The 17,145-nt window shown below is 43.8% G+C and overlaps 1 protein-coding gene across 1 annotated transcript in view; it reads left to right on the forward strand.

Moving 5' to 3' along the window:
• The window catches only part of LOC124233905 (isoleucine--tRNA ligase, cytoplasmic-like), a 77,606-nt gene that overhangs the window by 39,046 nt on the left and 21,415 nt on the right, over positions 1 to 17,145 (forward strand). The window contains exons 19-30 of the mRNA XM_046651193.1: positions 522 to 666; positions 1,717 to 1,837; positions 4,628 to 4,719; positions 5,811 to 5,888; positions 6,856 to 6,977; positions 7,426 to 7,528; positions 7,759 to 7,842; positions 10,039 to 10,213; positions 12,439 to 12,551; positions 14,496 to 14,591; positions 15,424 to 15,600; positions 16,711 to 16,816. Of these exons, the coding sequence (XP_046507149.1) occupies positions 522 to 666; positions 1,717 to 1,837; positions 4,628 to 4,719; positions 5,811 to 5,888; positions 6,856 to 6,977; positions 7,426 to 7,528; positions 7,759 to 7,842; positions 10,039 to 10,213; positions 12,439 to 12,551; positions 14,496 to 14,591; positions 15,424 to 15,600; positions 16,711 to 16,816 (1,412 nt within the window). The remainder of the gene's footprint in view (positions 1 to 521; positions 667 to 1,716; positions 1,838 to 4,627; positions 4,720 to 5,810; positions 5,889 to 6,855; positions 6,978 to 7,425; positions 7,529 to 7,758; positions 7,843 to 10,038; positions 10,214 to 12,438; positions 12,552 to 14,495; positions 14,592 to 15,423; positions 15,601 to 16,710; positions 16,817 to 17,145) is intronic.

Raw genomic sequence — 17,145 nt, forward strand, 5'->3', positions numbered from 1 at the left:
AGGAGCAGTTAGCGGTGTGTCCCACGACCCCCAGTTATCTGGGAGACTCACCTTGGCATTGCTGACAACTTAGGCCGAATAATTTGTTGTGGTGGGGGCTGTCTTGTAGGGTGTTTAGCAACATCCCTGGCCTCTGCCCTGCCTGCAACCCCTCTGAGCCAGCCGACAGAGCACACGTGGCGGCTCCTTGTGAACCCTGGTGTCTGCTTCTGGTGTCCTTGGAGAAGGCATCCTGGCCCCCTTCCTCTTGGTGCTGCTGCACTGAGACTGCACAGGGTGTGCATCTAGGTTGGTCCAGTGCCGAATTTTGGTGTGGGGTTACAGCTCCCCTTTATACTTTGCTAGGTCTCTTATACAAAGTACAAGCTTGGCAGTTTCAAATTGACCGTTAGGAGAGTATTTATAATTCACCCATTTTGTAGAAAAGAGTCTACTTTTGGTGTTGCCCTTCAGCGTGTCAAGTGATAATATTTGGTTTGCTGTCTACATTCCTGTTCGGTGTGATTTTTCTCCTCTTCCAGATTATATCTGATCAACTCCCCTGTGGTGAGAGCAGAAAACCTCCGCTTTAAGGAGGAAGGTGTGCGTGATGTTCTGAAGGACGTGCTGCTCCCGTGGTACAACGCCTATCGCTTCTTCATCCAGAACATCTTGAGGCTGCAGAAGGTGTGGGCTGCGGTGCTGTGTGGGGTGGGGTGGGGTGGGGAGATGGACAAGCAGGCCCTGTGGGTGGGGGTTCAGAGCCCTTGTGGAGGCTACAGATGAAGATGCAGCCGGCATCTGGGGTCTGTGCTGGGCCTGGAACATGAGGCCTCAGCTACACGGTCTGGGCAGGCACTCACTTCTGGAGGACAAAGGAGCCTCCTTTGAAGAGCGGAAGACTTGCACTGATGATTCACGCAGTCAGCCACTTCCCCGCCTGTGGAGCCAGTGGGGGTGGGGCACGGGGGAGCTACTCTCAGAGGGGGGCCTGGGAAAGGCTGCCGTAGACCTGGTCAGGGAAAGCCTCTCCGTGGGCACATTTGGGCTGAGACTCTGAAGGTGAAAGAGATTCTCAGTGGGTTGTTAGGATGAAAAATTGTGATTGTGATGATGTGAAAGTGCCTTCAGAGCAGTCAGCTGCTCTGCTCTGGACACAGACTCCAGCTGAGGCTCTTTAATCGATCGGGCGAGTCAGCTCTGCCACACCCTGCCAGCCTTGTGGGGATGCTGCCGGAGGGGTTGGGTGAAGTGGGCCTTCAGGATCAAGGAGAAGTTTGCAAAGGAAGAAGAAGGGGTAGGATAGAGCATTCTGTGTAAAACGAATATTATAAGCAGAGGCATTAATTCCTAGTGCTCATGTTCAGTTTATAGACAATTGTCCAATCCTAGCCAGTTTTACTGTCCTTCCTTCCTCAGGTTTAAAGTAACTAAACTCATTACTTATTGACAAGATTTGGACTATTTCTCAATTTATAATCACTCTGGTGCAGAAGAACAATTTTTTTCAAATTCTCTTTAGTTCACCCCAAAATGTAATTTATTAATTTAGGTTTTAATGTCCCAAGTTTAGAGCTTATCTGGAAAATATCACTGAGAATCAGAAATTTTGATTGCCAACGGGATCTGGGGTTTTTTTGGTTGACTACTTTCAGTTTAAATGATTGAAAGAGTTCATTTGTCTGCAGTGACTTCCCCCAGGCATGCAGAATGTTTTCGATATTTGTCACTTCCTAGGAGGAAGAAATGGAATTCCTCTACAATGAGAACACAGTTAAAGAAAGTGCCAACATCACAGACCGGTGGGTCCTGTCCTTCATGCAGTCGCTTGTTGAGTTCTTCAAGGCCGAAATGGCAGGTGTGTCCCTCTTGGGCCGTCCTCCCAGGAATAAGGACTCCTCTCTTTTTAATTGCCCTTTCGATATTTAACTGTTTTTCTTTGTAAACATAGAAGAATTCTATAGAAATTTTGAGAGATACAGGTACAGAGCGGTAGACAGTTGTTTCCTTTAACACCAAATATAACTTTGCTAAGCTTGTTAGTTGTAGAAATGTGCTGTTCCAAGGCGTGGGGAATTGTCTTGGGAGAATGTCCAGTGGCCTCACCCCTCCACAGATACCACATGCCTTGGTCCTGGATGGCTGTGGCTTCAAAACCCACTCTACCACTTGTTCCATGGGAGAGGCATTACCTAAAGTCTAGGAGCCTCAGTTTCTTTCCCTGAAAAGTGCCTGGTGGAGTTATTATAAGGCTCATGTCCATAAAGCAGCTGGCAGTTAATAGCAACTGAATAAGTACTACTTGTTATTAATACCTTTTTATTTATTTTTAGATCTACTTTATTAAATAAGCAGTCCCTGTTCAGTCTAGAAAACTTAGGAAATACAGGAAAGTAATAATGAAGTAGGCATTTCCCCATATTTCTATTACCAAACAACAACAAATTTGGTGTTAGAGCTTGGAAAAGTAGGTTATGTTGATTTCCTTGAGGTTGGAGATGGAACAGCCATAAGTTAAGGTGAGAAATACCAGAAACTATTGACTAGGATACTCGAGATAGGTCTGATAAGGTCGGTGGCAGAGGAGAAGAGTCAGCCTCCTGGTGCCACCCTGGTGAGGCTGAGCCGCCTCCCCGCGCCCTGTGGTGCTGTTGTGCAGGTGCAGCACTCCTGTGGACTCGAGCCGCCAGAGCAGCCCGTGGTGGAGCAGGCCTGCCGCTCCTCAGCCAGTGCAGCGCTCTTCCTGGAGTAGCTGCTGCTTCTGCACTTGGCACAGTCGGACGGTTAGTCCAGGAAATTTTGCACATTTATCAGTCATCCTGAAGGGCTCTGTCCACCCTGTTAAATATGCACAGTAAGGATCATATGACTGTCAGGCTGTTGGACAGATTGATATAAGTGAAGATGGAAATGAGTGTGCGAGGCTGGACTCCTGTGCTGGGAGCCCGCCGTGCTCCCCAGGACATCTGTCAGCCATGTCCACTTTTCCTCCTGAGTGATATGAATGGGTGGGAAGTGGTGCTGGGGATGGTTGCCCTGGGCCCCTGCCATCTTTAGGCACAGCTGCCGTGACCTCCTGAGAGCGTACACCCTCGCCGGGGCCTGTTCTGCCCTGTCTGCTTGGGAACTAGAGGTTAGGCAGCAGTTGTGCACACCAGCTGAGGGGTGAGGACCAGGCATTGTGCCTGGAGCCGATGAGATGGGCTCCAGACACAGACTGCTCAATGTAGTTTCCGCCCCACCTGTCAGCTTCGTCCCCTCAGCTCCCCCATCAACATGGAGTCCGAGGACTCGATAGGTGGCTCTTCAATCCTTGAAGAGTCTGCAGTTACTATTAGTGATCTCAGCAGTAGCTGCTGCTGGCTGCTCCTGTGTATTGTCTGCTCGTTGTATGTGGACTTCGTTTACTCTCTAAGAACTGAAACCTCAACACAGGGAACTCTGGTTTCCTAGACTGTGAAGAGTGTAGTGACCCCTAGAAATAACTTAGGCCTCTTTCTTTACAGAATAGGCCTCCAATCACAGAAACTGCCCGTCCAGAAATATGTGACCCGAAGGACAGGCCTGGGTCTTGGCCCACCAGCACCTCAGCCTGGTCCTTGTGAACTGAGAGCTACTCTGCCCGTGCAACTTTTCACCATGTTGGCTTAGACCAGGAGCCTCATTAACATTAACATTAATATAAATTAACATTCACTAATATAAAATGAATTAACATTCATTAATATAAATTGTGTTTATAATTTTTGGTCTTACTCTCCTTGTTTTTCGTGTTTGTTTTTGTGCTACAGAGAGTATCAGTTAAAGGGGAGGCCTGTGCCTCAACTAAGACTGGCTGGGTGCCCTTCCCTGCCTGCTGCCTCAGGGCAGCCTTCTAATCCTTCCAGTTCCTCAAGGTTTTTCCCTCCTTCCCCTGCCTCCTCTAGCTTTCTTCCCTTGGCTGTTTTAACCTTCAGGAAGCCAGTTCTGCTTTATTCAGAGCTCGTGCCCGAGTTTCTCAGTGGCAGTGTACTGGCAGTTTGGGCCAGCTCGTCCTCTGTGGTCAGGGCTGGACTGTGCATTGTAGGATATTGAGCAACATCCCTGGGGTCCACCAGCCAGATGCCAGGAGCACCCACCTCACCACTTGTGACAACCAGATTGTCTCTCCGTACATTGCCGATGTCCCCTGAAGGGCGGAGGTGCTCTGGTGGGCAAAGAAGCACTGGCCTAGGCTGTGCCTCCTGGCATCTACTTAGAGCTTTTGTCATATCTTTCTTAGTTGAGGTACAGGGTAGCACAGTGGGAGGAGGTCAGGCTTTTGTGGTGCTGCCACTCTGCATGGCTCAGGTACACGGTGCCTCATGAAGTTGGGTGGTGGGCAGCCGCAGCCTCTCAGCCACCATGTGGGGTTTCTGCTTTTCTCACTGATGATGGGAGTTTGCGTGTGGCTCACAGGGTGGTCTGTGTGCCCCAAGACACCTTGATGGCTGTGTGGTACAGCCTCGGGCAGTGAGCCCTCAGGACTGCTTCCCTTTGCTTCCTCTTGTCTCCTTAAGAAGCGTGGTGGCCCTTGGATGGCAGGAGGTCTTGTTTTCTTGTATCCAGCCTCCCCCATGCCTTCAGGTGCTTGGTGTGTGCTTGCTGCTGATTGATTGTCTTACTTTAGCTTACAGGCTCTATACTGTGGTGCCTCGCCTGGTCAAGTTTGTGGATGTTCTGACCAACTGGTATGTCAGAATGAACCGCAGAAGATTAAAGGTAAGCGCAGGCTGCTCTTGGGAAGGGCCAAAAGTGCAGTACCTGTGAGAGTCGAGGAGAAATGAGCACAGCCAACAGGAAAAGGAGCATTTTCCAATGCTCTCAGCTTTGGAAGCTATCTTTTTCTTTTATGTTGCATATTAGATGGATGGAGACCTAGGATCTAAAAGTCATCTTGTGTATTTTCAAAACACAGTTATGAACGTGTTACATTGGAGGGAAGGCCTCAGGTCCATATAAGACTAAGCTGAGTAGACTCTCAAAATCCATAATAAATTCACACAGATATTTTGCAAATGTTGGCAGGTACGGCTACAATCTTGAGAGAGGCACCTCCCTCTAGAGGGTCAGTTATTTATTGAGAGAACTCTTCCTTAAGCCTCTTGGGGACTTAGGACGAGTAAAGCATGGGTCCCGCCTCAGGGCTTAAGCCAGGCGTAAACAAAATGGTACAAGACAGGGAGTGAGAGAGTGATGGAGGCTCCTGTGCCCATTGGCCTACCTTCAGATGTGTTAATGATAAAAGCATAACAAAACAGTAATTTCATTTTTGTGAAAATATATTATACACACATTTACATGTATGTGTGTATATACACATACATCTAAGAGATATACCCTAAAATGTTTACAGTAGTTATCTCTGGGTCATTTAATTATGGTTGGGTTTTCTTCTTTTATTATCTTTATGTTTCCCCTGTAATAAATTAGTGTAATTACTTTTTAAATACACAGTATAGACTTTTTTTAAAAATAAGAAATCTTAACCTAAAAGTACTTTGAATTTTTCTATTAGCACCTGTTTCTGTCTGTTGCATGCGAATCCCATGCTCAGCCTTCAGGTCCTCCGGTCTGTCTTTACCTCACCGTTACAGAGCCACTCTTCATCAGCACGGCCTCAGAGATGGGAGAGAGTAAGGGGGACCCCATCCTGGCCTCCTGCATTGATCCCAGACCACTGGTAGTTGTGGTCACTTGTCCTAGCTCTGTCTGTCTTGTCTGTGCACTGTGTGCTCTCTGTGGCTTGCCTTTTTTTAAATAATCTTACTCAGTTCTAACAGTTTAATGTGTGTTTTTTTTTCACTCACTAGGGTGAAAATGGGATGGAGGATTGTGTTCTGGCCCTGGAGACGTTGTTTAGTGTTTTGCTTTCTCTGTGCAGACTTATGGTAAGATGCTTGGCCCTGTTCTCAAACTCCAGCCCTGTTGGCTGCTGTGGTGCCCGGTTGCTGCAGCGTCCTCAGTCTGTATCTCTTCTGTTTTTGTTCCACCAGATACCGAAATAAAAGTTTTAAAACAACTTAAATCTCTAGTTCCTTTTCAGAAATATTGTTAGCTTATATATGTCAAGCAAGGGCTAAAAAACATTAGCTTCAAAAGCTAGATTCTTCCTTTTTACCACTGGCGGTACATTTCAGGTCAAGGTCCTTGCATCTAGACTGAATTGCCACAGTTCCCTTTGAATAATATACCTCATCTTAATGTGGCTTCCTGTAATTGTCTGTGAGTAACAGGGAAGTTCTTGAACTAATGTCTAGCCAAATAAATATATCACAGATAATATTTTACTTAAAACATGTTTCTACCAATTTAAATATTAATGATATACAAGTGAAAATTCCAGTTTTAATTCTTTGTATCCTATTTCTGCTACTCCGGTGTAATGTTATAATTATAAGCCTATATTTATTTCCTGAACATACATGGAGTGAGAACCTGCTTTGTACCAGGTCCTGTGCCTGGTGCCTCACGTCTGACCTCATTCACCTCTGTCCTGTGAAGCAGGTGGTGTTCCTCCAGTGTACAGATGAGGTTTCTGAGGGTCAGGGACAGACATTCTGTCTTCTTCGTACTGACTTAGCCGGCACATGGTCAGGGGCTTCTGCTTTTATTATGGATGTCCTCCAGGATATTTGGATCCTCTGGCTATAGCCCTGCTGTGCCTCACAGGTGTCTGTCTTAACAGGTTCAAGTGAGGTCATTTCTCGTCACAGGGCAGGGTTAGGAACCTCATGCCTACTCTATGCGTACTCCTGTGTCATTCTCTAAGATCTTTACTTGCTGTTTTTTACTCTGATTGAACTCAGTTCATGATGGCTGCACATGCATGACGTGGTGTCCTCTGTCCTCATACAGGCCCCCTACACACCTTTTCTTACTGAAATGATGTACCAGAATCTAAAGATGCTGATTGACCCTGTTTCTGTCCAGGACAAGGACACACTCAGCATCCACTACCTCATGCTGCCCCATGTTCGGTAAGAATTAAATACACGTAAGCCTTCGCCCAAGCCATGGAAAGGGGAGTTGCCAGAGACGTGCTCATGGGGGCCCCAGCTCTCTGCTCCATTTCCTCCACGCCCTGCCTCCCATCTGAGCTGCTCCTCAGGCTACAGAATGGGTGGGAGGGATGCTCAATATGGAACCCCGTGTTGTGCTGTGGCAGGTGGGGCGGGGGCAGGCCTGTTGGGGTTGCCTCGGGGAGCTACTGGGCACTAAGCAGCAGACTCAGGTTTGCTGCCTGCTTCTCACTGTGTGCTTCCCAAGGCTGGCACACACTGTCCTTCCCCAGGTGCCTCACCGGGAGGACTAGCCACACCGTCACATCTCTAGCCTGACCGTCTTCCTCACTTAAGCATGCCTGTTGTTTGGGATTTTTCTACTTTTAAATCTAATCTCTTTCACATCCCTATCTCTACCATTCAGAGAGGAACTGATTGACAAGAAGACCGAGAGTGCAGTGTCTAGAATGCAGTCCGTGATTGAACTTGGGCGAGTGATTCGAGACCGTAAAACTATTCCAATAAAGGTTTGAGATTTTATTTGTATTTTACATTGCACAGACCTAGATAATTATGTTTTATTGTATTAATATAGAGAGCTTCCAGCAATGGCATAAATTGTTTTTTCTGCAGTAAGAGTAGTAGTTGAGCTTGATTAGTCTGAAGCCTGAGATTCAGATAAAACATACAATCTCCCATTTTTCTGCAGTTTAGAGGACTGGCTGCTGAGTGAACTTTCCCTTCCCTTTCCTCCTAGTACCCTTTGAAGGAAATTGTGGTCATCCATCAAGATCCGGAGGCTCTTAATGATATCAAGTCCTTGGAGAAGTATATCATTGAGGTGAGACAGCTGATTTGTCTGTTTAGTCCAGACAGACGTCTTTCCTGCAGAAGATTACTTTGATTAGTACTCCTCAGTGAACTACACTTTAAGTGAATAATTTATCTTTTTTCTTTTGTATGTCAGTATATACATAAATTTAACCATCCATGAAATTTTACTCTTTGCTTAGAATCATCATAAATTTTTACAATGTAGTTGTAATTCTTTAAAAATGATTTCAAGATCAATGAATTGCTTTACTTAGTTGGATCATTTATTACCTGCATCCACTTCTCTTCTCCAAAGTACTTTTTGATTATTTAACAAAAGAAGTTTGTTCCTTCAGTTACAAGTAACAAGTGAGCTTACGTTGGTCGTAGGCAGGCACTCGCACTAGCCTGGAGTCCCAGGTGAGTCCCTTCCCACCCCAGCCACACCCTGCAGTGTCATCCCTCCTGGGGTGTTCACTAGGATATCTCCTGCCAGGGTTGTTCCTAGCATTTTACACACGTATACACACATTTATGCATTCAGACACACACATGCACATGCCATTGGCTTTGTTTGTGCACAGAGAGGATCGTGTATATATATATGTACTTTTTAATGTTCTTTTTTCACTTTATAGTGTTTCTTTTGTTTTTTCCTTTGGTGAGGACGATTGGCCCTGAGCTAACATCTGTGCCAGTCTTCCCCTATTTTGTATATGTGATGCCACCACAGCATGGCTTGATGAGCAGTGTGTAGGTCTGTGCCTGGGATCTAAACCCGTGAGCCCTGGGCTGCTGAAGCAGAGCACATGAACTTAACCACTATGCTACCGGGCCGGCCCCTGTAGTGTTTCTTAAAGGGAATCCCATGTCAGAACATGGAGATTACTGTATTCTTTTTAACAGCTGTATGGTGTTCACTTTCTGGCTGCATCATAATGTATTTAATTGCTCTCCTATTATTGGAAATTTATGTTTCTGATTACAAACAAAAGGTGCATCTGTACCTTTGTGCGTATGTCAGTGTATGGACATTGAATAGATTCCTAGAAGTTGAGTTTGGGGCTCAAAAGTTTAAACTATAGTGTCAGTTATCCTCTCAAAAAGCTTTATTCCATAATATTTTAAAAACAAATATACTTTTCATTTCATTTTTATTCCTTTCACAGGTAATATTAAATCTGTTATTGTAGAAAATATTAATTTCTATGTTTGATTTTGAATTGCTTGAGAATTCCAGATAAATATTAGAAACTAAAGAGTTAGATTATAAATTCTGTAATTAATGCTTGCAGATATGGATAAAAATGGAATATATTTAAATAGAATATCTTAATCATAAAAATGGAATATCTTTAAATAGAATATCTTAATCACTATAATGAGATCAAATAATACGGTTAAGTTTAATGGCAAAACTAGACATTTCCATACAATTTGCTTTATCACTACAGTTCCGTGATATCTCATTTTAATATTTCCTACTATGATGTCACCATTTCCTGCTGCATTATAACCCTTAACTAGCATGATGGAGGCATGAAATGTTATGGTTAGCTGATTCTTCTCGTTAAGTGATGGTTAACCTTGTGGTGCTCTGAAGTTGCTTGAGCTATGGTTACCCCTGAGAGGTGAAGCTCATATTTCTAATTCTAGAGTCCTCTGTAGTTGAGTTATGCTCAGCTATCTTGATTGATTTGGACAACCAGTCCTTTCTGAAAAAAGAAAGGTTTTTTCATACCATACAATTCAATGATTTTTGGTATTATTTATAGAGTTGTGTAACTGTCACCACAATTTTCTAACATTCTCATCACCCCAAGAACAAACCCAGTATCCATTAGTTTTTACATACCGTTTCCCTTCAAGATCCGAGCATCCCCTGGCAACCATAAATCTGTTTTCTGTCTCTGGATGTGCCTACTCTGGACATTTCATATAAATGGAATCATACAGTATGTGGCCTTTTGTATCTGACTTCTCTCACTTAGCTCCAAGGGTCGTTCATGATACAGCATGCATCAGCGCTTCATTCCTTTATATTACTAAATAATAGTCCATTGTTTGGATAAGCCACATTTTATTTATCCATTCACAGTTGATGGACTTTTGGGTTGTTTCCACTTTTTGTGAATAATGTTGCTATGAACGTTTGTGTGCATGTTTTTGTGGACATATGTTTTTATTTCCCTCAGTTTTGTTTCATCTTGTCCACCAACTATAGGAACTGAATGTTCGAAAAGTTACATTGTCTACGGATAAAAGCAAGTATGGCATTCGACTAAGAGCAGAACCGGATCACATGGTTCTGGGGAAGCGTCTGAAGGGAGCCTTCAAGGTGGTAATGACAGCCATCAAGCAGCTGAGCAGTGAGGAGCTAGAGCAATTCCAGCAGAGAGGTGGGTGTTGCCCTTTGTGGCCTCAGCCTGACAGGTGTCTCATAGTTAGGCTCCTGTTTGACTTTTACTGTCACAGCCTTTTCTTAAATGAAAACTTTTTTTTTCTGGTCATAAAAATGTTTAATAAGAATTCTGATAATTTACAAAAAATTAAAGAAGACAACAAAAATGACCTTTAAGCCTTAATGTAGATTGAGTGCCTGCTCTCAGCTGTTTAATATGTTAGTGCTGAGACACTATTAAAATTCTGATTTATTTCCTTCTAGTTACATAGATAGTCATAATTGCAACCTTACAAATGGAGATCACACTGTAATTTTAAATTTCATGTTTTTCACTCATATTTTTACATTTTATGTTATATTTGTTTTTATTCACCTTTTTATTTTGTGTTTTCACTTTACATTATAAATGTTTCTCTGTTATTAGGCTTTAAAATGCTATTTCAGTAACTGCATAATTGCCCTTCATATGGATACCTGATAATGTTTTTAACCCGTCTTTTATTGCTGGTGCTTTAAGTTGTTTCCATTCTTTTAATATTATGAATAATATTGAAGTGCATATTTTTACATGTAAATATTTTATGGAATTGATTCCCTTTGGCTAAATTTCTAGATAGAAATAACTGAATAGGATGAGTGGACTTTAGGTTACCACTGAATTCTACAAATGCTAATGTGGGCCTAGAAAATCTACCCAAATAAGAAAGAGCAGAACCCTCTAGGGCTTCATTACCAGCCGGTGGCATAGATGTCACTGTTATCAGATGTGGCTTGTGGAGAAAAAAGGTGGTGACGACTTTGGGAGGTGTCAGAATAAAGATTGGAAAATATTCAAAAGAAAAGATTAAAGTATTTTTAGAGAAAGGATTTCGCATTGAGCTTTGGAGCTTCTTGCAAAGGGGAACTGGGTCAGAACTTATCACAGTTTCTCTAAAATACCTAGAAGCCACATTTTGGTCTCTTAATTGGGCAAGACTGGATACATTCATTAAGCAAATATTTTTTAAAGTGCTTCCGTTTAGCTGGCACTGGGGCCATAGAATTGAATAAGACAAACATTGTCCTTCCCCTCGTGGTGCTGGCAGACTTTGAAGATTTATGGAAATAATCATGGTTTTGATAAGTGCTCTAAAGGAAACATAGGATGATAATATGAGGAGTTAGGAAATGGGACTCAGCCGCCTCCCTCCTCTCCTTTAGAGAGCCTTCCAGGGTGCCCAGGAGTTCTCAGCTCTGCCATGATTAGAGTCTCACGTGGTCTTACTATGGCTGCCTGGCGTCCTTCAGCTATCCTAGGGCAGAAGGTGTTTGTTAGGACTCCATCTGAAGTTGAAAATCATAAGCACAGAGGTGTCATGAGAAGAGATTTAAAGACTCAGAAATCAGATGAGCAGTTATAGAAATTGGGGGCAGTGTCCCTAAGATTCTCCCAATTTTTATATGATATTTGTAAAACATAAGAGGCTAACAACTAAAAGTTGATTCGTTACTAATTTAACTTGATATGTTAAATTAAAGTCTGATCAACCTTCAAGTCACAAATCTAAGTTCGCCAGATAGCCAAAATATAAAAAATTCCTGTAATAAACCTTATTTGCAACCAAAAGCCTAGTTTCTCAAGTGTAGATTCTGAATGAACTGTTCTATACTGATGGAAAATGAAATAGTTTTCAGAACATGGTGACATAAAGTGAAGATGGCAGCCCAGTGCTCAAAGATCAAGATCATTGTGGGTGACCACAGCAGGCTTCCCTGAAGATGGGGATTGCCATCCTCAGGTGCCTGCCGTGTATAGGCTTGATGCTCAGACCTTCACACTGTCCACCTCATTGCACCCTCACTGCACCCTGCTCTGCAGATCATAGAACACTATGATCCTACAACCAGTGAGTGGTGGGCCTAAGTCCACTTTGACTCTACAGACTGCTTTCTTCATTACGTTGTGCTGCTCTGGGTATAAGGTAGATTCATCACCTCCTGGTGCATGTTTGGACCTGGGAGTTTATATGCAACCGTCGACATTGGTGGTGATTTAACTGTGCTTGAGGCAGCACAGTGCAGTCTAAAGAAAGTTTGTCACATCCGTGACTGCAACGATGACATGAGTCAGGAGGACATGATCTCTTGAAGACTCTGCAGTGGTACGATATCCTAGTAGCTGGGTGGCTTCAGGAGGAGGAGGGACTGACTCATTAACAGTGGCAGTTGCTTCTCCAATAGGGACCATTGTTGTAGAGGGCCACGAACTGCATGAAGAGGACATCCGCCTCATGTGCACCTTTGACCAGGCGGCCAGTGGGACGGCGCAATTTGAAGCACACTCAGATGCTCAGGTATTTCTCTGTTCCCTAGAACATTTCTTGACCAAAAGATAAGAACAACAAGAGGAGAAAGTATTTACCTATGCCTTTCCTGGCAGTGTTGACAGCTTGTCTCAGGGTAAAATAAACCAGTTATTCATTTTAGATTGGCTTTACCAAACTCAACTATTATATGCCCTTAACATATTAATTTCTTTAATGAATACCTAAACAGACATTTTGTGACTTCTGCATGCAAGTAATTGTCCTAAGTGTTGGGTTGTACAAAAAGAATAAGATGTAATCCCAACCTTTAAGGAATGAGTCAGTCATAGAGAGGAAAGTAAGCCAATTCTTATTGTTCTGCCTGAGAAGTTATCTTGGAGAAATAAGTACAGAGAAGGGCTCCTATCTGAAGTCGGGTGAGGTGGAGGTGGTTAGGGAAGTGGATCCTCTTCAAGGGTTAGGCTCCTTGAAGAGGATATACAGGCAGTTTTGGGTTCTGGAGTCAGCATTCTTTGTTGTGATGGATCAGAGCTTCTCTCCTCACTCCTGATCAGATTTCTCTGGGCAGATAGGTTGTCAGATCTCCAGTGTTGGAGTTGGGGGCTTGCTGGAGACCCTCTGTGCCTAACATGCCACATGCAGGGACAGGTTGGGAGTGCCTCATGAGACAGGCCGACCTCCTCAAGACTTTCCAGAGGGGCTTAAACTGGATGTAGTCAGAACTCCATGTGGACAGACAGTGGTAAGGAGCCAAAGGTAAGGAAGCTAGGGAAGAAAGTGGGGCAGCAGGGAGGTTTATTAACAGTGAGAGGGTGCACTCCTTCCTGACTACAGCCAGTGGAAAGGAGGGCCTAAAGACGTCGTCCACACTTAAGGAGGTGTTGCTTGTGATACCTCTGAGTTTCTTGACACGGTTTGTGTATTGTGGGCCATGGTGGCCCTGCTCTGACTCATCATCTGTGTTCAGTTCTACCTGCTGTGCCTTCATGAAGCTTGTTAGCTTCTCTGAGTGAGTTTCCTCAAAGGTAAATGGGGATGGTGCCTAATTTACAAGTACACCCCCTCTATAATGGAAGTGACGCCATTGTTATTACCACATCATCATCGACACCTTCAGAACACATGAGATGGAAAAGCAGACAAAGTTGACAAGAAGATGGCAACTTAAACTAAATCACATAAGAAGTATTGTGGTCCATTGTAGAGAAACCGTGTCTTGAAACAGACCAACAAACCAAAGGATAAAAAGGGTCATGGTTTAAGAAAATAATGGAGTTGGGGGCCTGCCCAGTGGTGCAGGGGTTAAGTGCTCACGTTCCGCTTCAGCAGCCTGGGGTTCACCAGTTCGGATCCCGGGTGCAGACATGGCACCGCTTGGCAAGCCACGCTGTGGTAGGCATCCCACCTATAAAATGGAGGAAGATGGGCACGGATGTGAGCTCAGGGCCAGTCTTCCTCAGCAAAAAGAGGAGGATTGGCGGCAGATGTTAGCTCAGGGCTAACTTCCTCAAGAAAAAAAAAGGAAAGAAAAGAATGGAGTTGGCTGCTTTGAGGCCTTCAGTCCACTAGTTTGTGGTGGGTCCATTGTGAAAAGTTGTGCTGCTGTAAGGGTTTCATGATTGTTGATCTTATTTATTAGAAGCATTGATATTATTTATTAGATAGACAAAAAGTGAAATTACATGAGAGACTCACAAAAGCCAATCTTAGGGTGTCTCCTGTGAGTAGCACCCTACAGAAGGAAAAGGGACAGCTACGCCTCTCTCCAGAGATAAAGGACTCACTGGTTACAAAGAAGGACCCAAACTATAAAGAAACTGGATTTGACTTTGTTTCCTTCGCTCAGTTGCATGAATAAATAGTGCATCATAATAGACTTCTCAGAATTTAGTTTTAAATAGCATTTTGCTGAGTTTGAAAGAACTGTTTTTCTTATTTGACTGTCATGTCGTGCACTGTTCGTTCCTATAGGCTTTGGTTCTCTTGGACGTCACCCCTGACCAGTCAATGGTGGATGAAGGAATGGCTCGGGAAGTCATCAATCGCATCCAGAAACTTCGCAAAAAGGTCAGTTTGTCAGGTTAAGAACAAGCTGCTGTTGGGGCGTTTCGTTTTTTTGTTTGGCTTTTTATTTTGTTTTTTGGGGAGGACAGGAGAGGCAGGTGATTTGAACCACAGTAATCAATTAATGATAATTAGTCACTGATCTTCAGTCCATTCAGATTGTACTCTGCAGGAAAGGTAGGCCTCTTCCCCTCCCTGCTTGTTCACCCCCAAGCTGGACGTGGCTCTTTGGTTTCTCTGATCAGGAGCTGTCAGCCAACCTGTGCCCCTTGTCCTCCTTTTTCAGTTCCCTAGGGCTTCCACAAAATCATCTTCTGGATAGATAGTTCTCCTAACTGGTGCAGAGGTCACCAGAGCTGACAGTGGCTGTCTGAGGAAGGGAAGAGGTGCAGTCAGTGTGGAAGGGCTCCTGGCTCAGGAGAGAGAGTCTTGGATCTGAACAGCGCGGGGTGGTTCTTTCTCATTCAAGAGCTGGGAGCCGGACCAGGCACAGAGAGCCCTTTGCCTGCCCTCAGCAGGCAAGAGAGCCAGGGAGCTCCTACCTGAGGAGGCCTCCAGCAGTCCTCGTCATCAGGCCTGGTGTCTGAGACCTGTGGGCTGGGATCTGAGGAGGCCACTCCAGCAGATAATGGGGCGCTTGCGAGCTCTGTTTCAGGTCAGAGCTTTGTGAGGAGGTTCTTGCTCGGTGACTCCTTTATTTCATGGGGAGGATGGGAAAGGAGACTGTGCCCTTCCCTGATGACCCCGCATGGGACCGTCAGTCCTTTTCAACAGCACCTTATGTTTTGATTAACAGATGTGCTTCCCTCTTTAAATTTTCTGTATGTGCTTTCAGTGCAATCTAGTTCCAACTGATGAAATAACAGTTTATTATAAAGCAAAGTCTGAAGGAGAGTATCTGAACAATGTTATCGAAAGCCACACAGAGTTCATATTTGCCACCATAAAGGCTCCCTTGAAACCATATCCAGTTCCTACAGCAGATAAGATCCTTATTCAAGAAAAAACACAGGTGAGTTCTGTTGAACTATTAGGAGATTTAGGATTAGATTTTATGTTAAGTTTATGTACTCACATCTTGATATTCTGGCCCCTAGTAGCAATTGGTGTAGTCCTCGGTCCTGAAGTGTTGCTCTGGAGTGAGAGGGTCAGCAAAAGGGTGTCCAGAAGGAGAGAGAGGGAGGGAAAGTAGAGCTGTCCTCACAGCAGTTCTCTGGGGAGAGGGAGCCAGGAAGTACGTAAGAATTATCAGGCGATCAGATGGCATATGGGCCTGTTTTCTCTAAAACTAGGAAGTCAGCATTGTGGATTCTGGGAATTACTGTTAAAGTAAACAGCAATTGACTTGAAAAGCAGTTAACTTTTATGAGAGTAAGTTGTACATAAAGGTACAATTTCGCCTCCTATTGGCCCATTTTAGATGTAACTATGAAAATCTGATACCCACACATGGAAGACCTTGGCCCATAATTCAGAAGTGGATCATTTGTAACAGGGGAATCAATCCTTTTCTGTGTCAGTCAGTCATTCATTCAGTCATTTGTTCCTTGTTCCTACTTTATATGGGACAAATAGGATAGAGGAGCAGGGGCTGAAAGTGACTGGGGCAAGTTACAAGATGGTTTCATTTTCTATTTTGCTTATTTTTTTTAAATTTTTTACTTTTCCTCCCCAAAGCCCCAGTACGTAGTTGTTTATTCTAGTTGTAGGTCCTGGTTCTTCTACGTGAGCTGCTGCTACAGCATGGCTACTGACAGACAGGTGGTCTAGTTCCGTGCCTGGGAACCAAACCTTGGCCACTGAAGTGGAGCATGCCAAACTTTAATCCCTAGGCCATCAGAGCTGGCTCTCTATTTTGCATATTTTTAAACTGTTTGGCTTTTTAAAAAATGACCATATATTGTTTATATAATCAAAAATTTACATTTTTAAAAGAACAAGGTAAAAAGAAAAAAATGAGGGGAAAAATTGTAGTTCTGGACTTTTTTGGTAATGATACTGAATGTGCTATCAGAATTGTATAGAGCTCTGATTCTTACTGAGAAGAAATAGTTTCTGTGTTGTTTGGTGACACTGTGGTCAGGTGCTACAGTGGCTCACTCATGTATTCCCCTCTTCTCAGTTGAAGGGGTCTGACCTGGAAATTACACTCACTAGAGGATCATCTGTGCCTGGCCCTGCTTGCGCATATGTCAATCTTAATATTTGTACAAATGGCAGTGAGCAAGGTAAGAGCGTAAATGAATTCCATGGTTTGTATTTTGTGTTTTAGTTAAACCTGTGAATGTCTTTAAAGCTTTTATAAGAGAATTGGTAAAACTGGATAACTTTTTCTATCTAATTGTCATCAAAATGAATTCTTGAAAGTAAATGATTGGACTTGCACTTCTAGGAAGATGGACTAGATGTAGTTTTCCCTGTTCCTCCCACAAAGTACAGCTGAACACTCTGGAGATGGTATGTAAAGACCACTACAAGAAGACTCTTGGGGCCGGCCCCATGGCCGAGTGGTTGAGTTCACACACTCTGCTTCAGCAGCCCAGGGTTTCTCTGCTTC

Source organism: Equus quagga, unplaced genomic scaffold (assembly GCF_021613505.1).
Source record: "Equus quagga isolate Etosha38 unplaced genomic scaffold, UCLA_HA_Equagga_1.0 270_RagTag, whole genome shotgun sequence".
In the NCBI taxonomy this organism is placed as follows: Eukaryota; Metazoa; Chordata; class Mammalia; order Perissodactyla; family Equidae; genus Equus; species Equus quagga.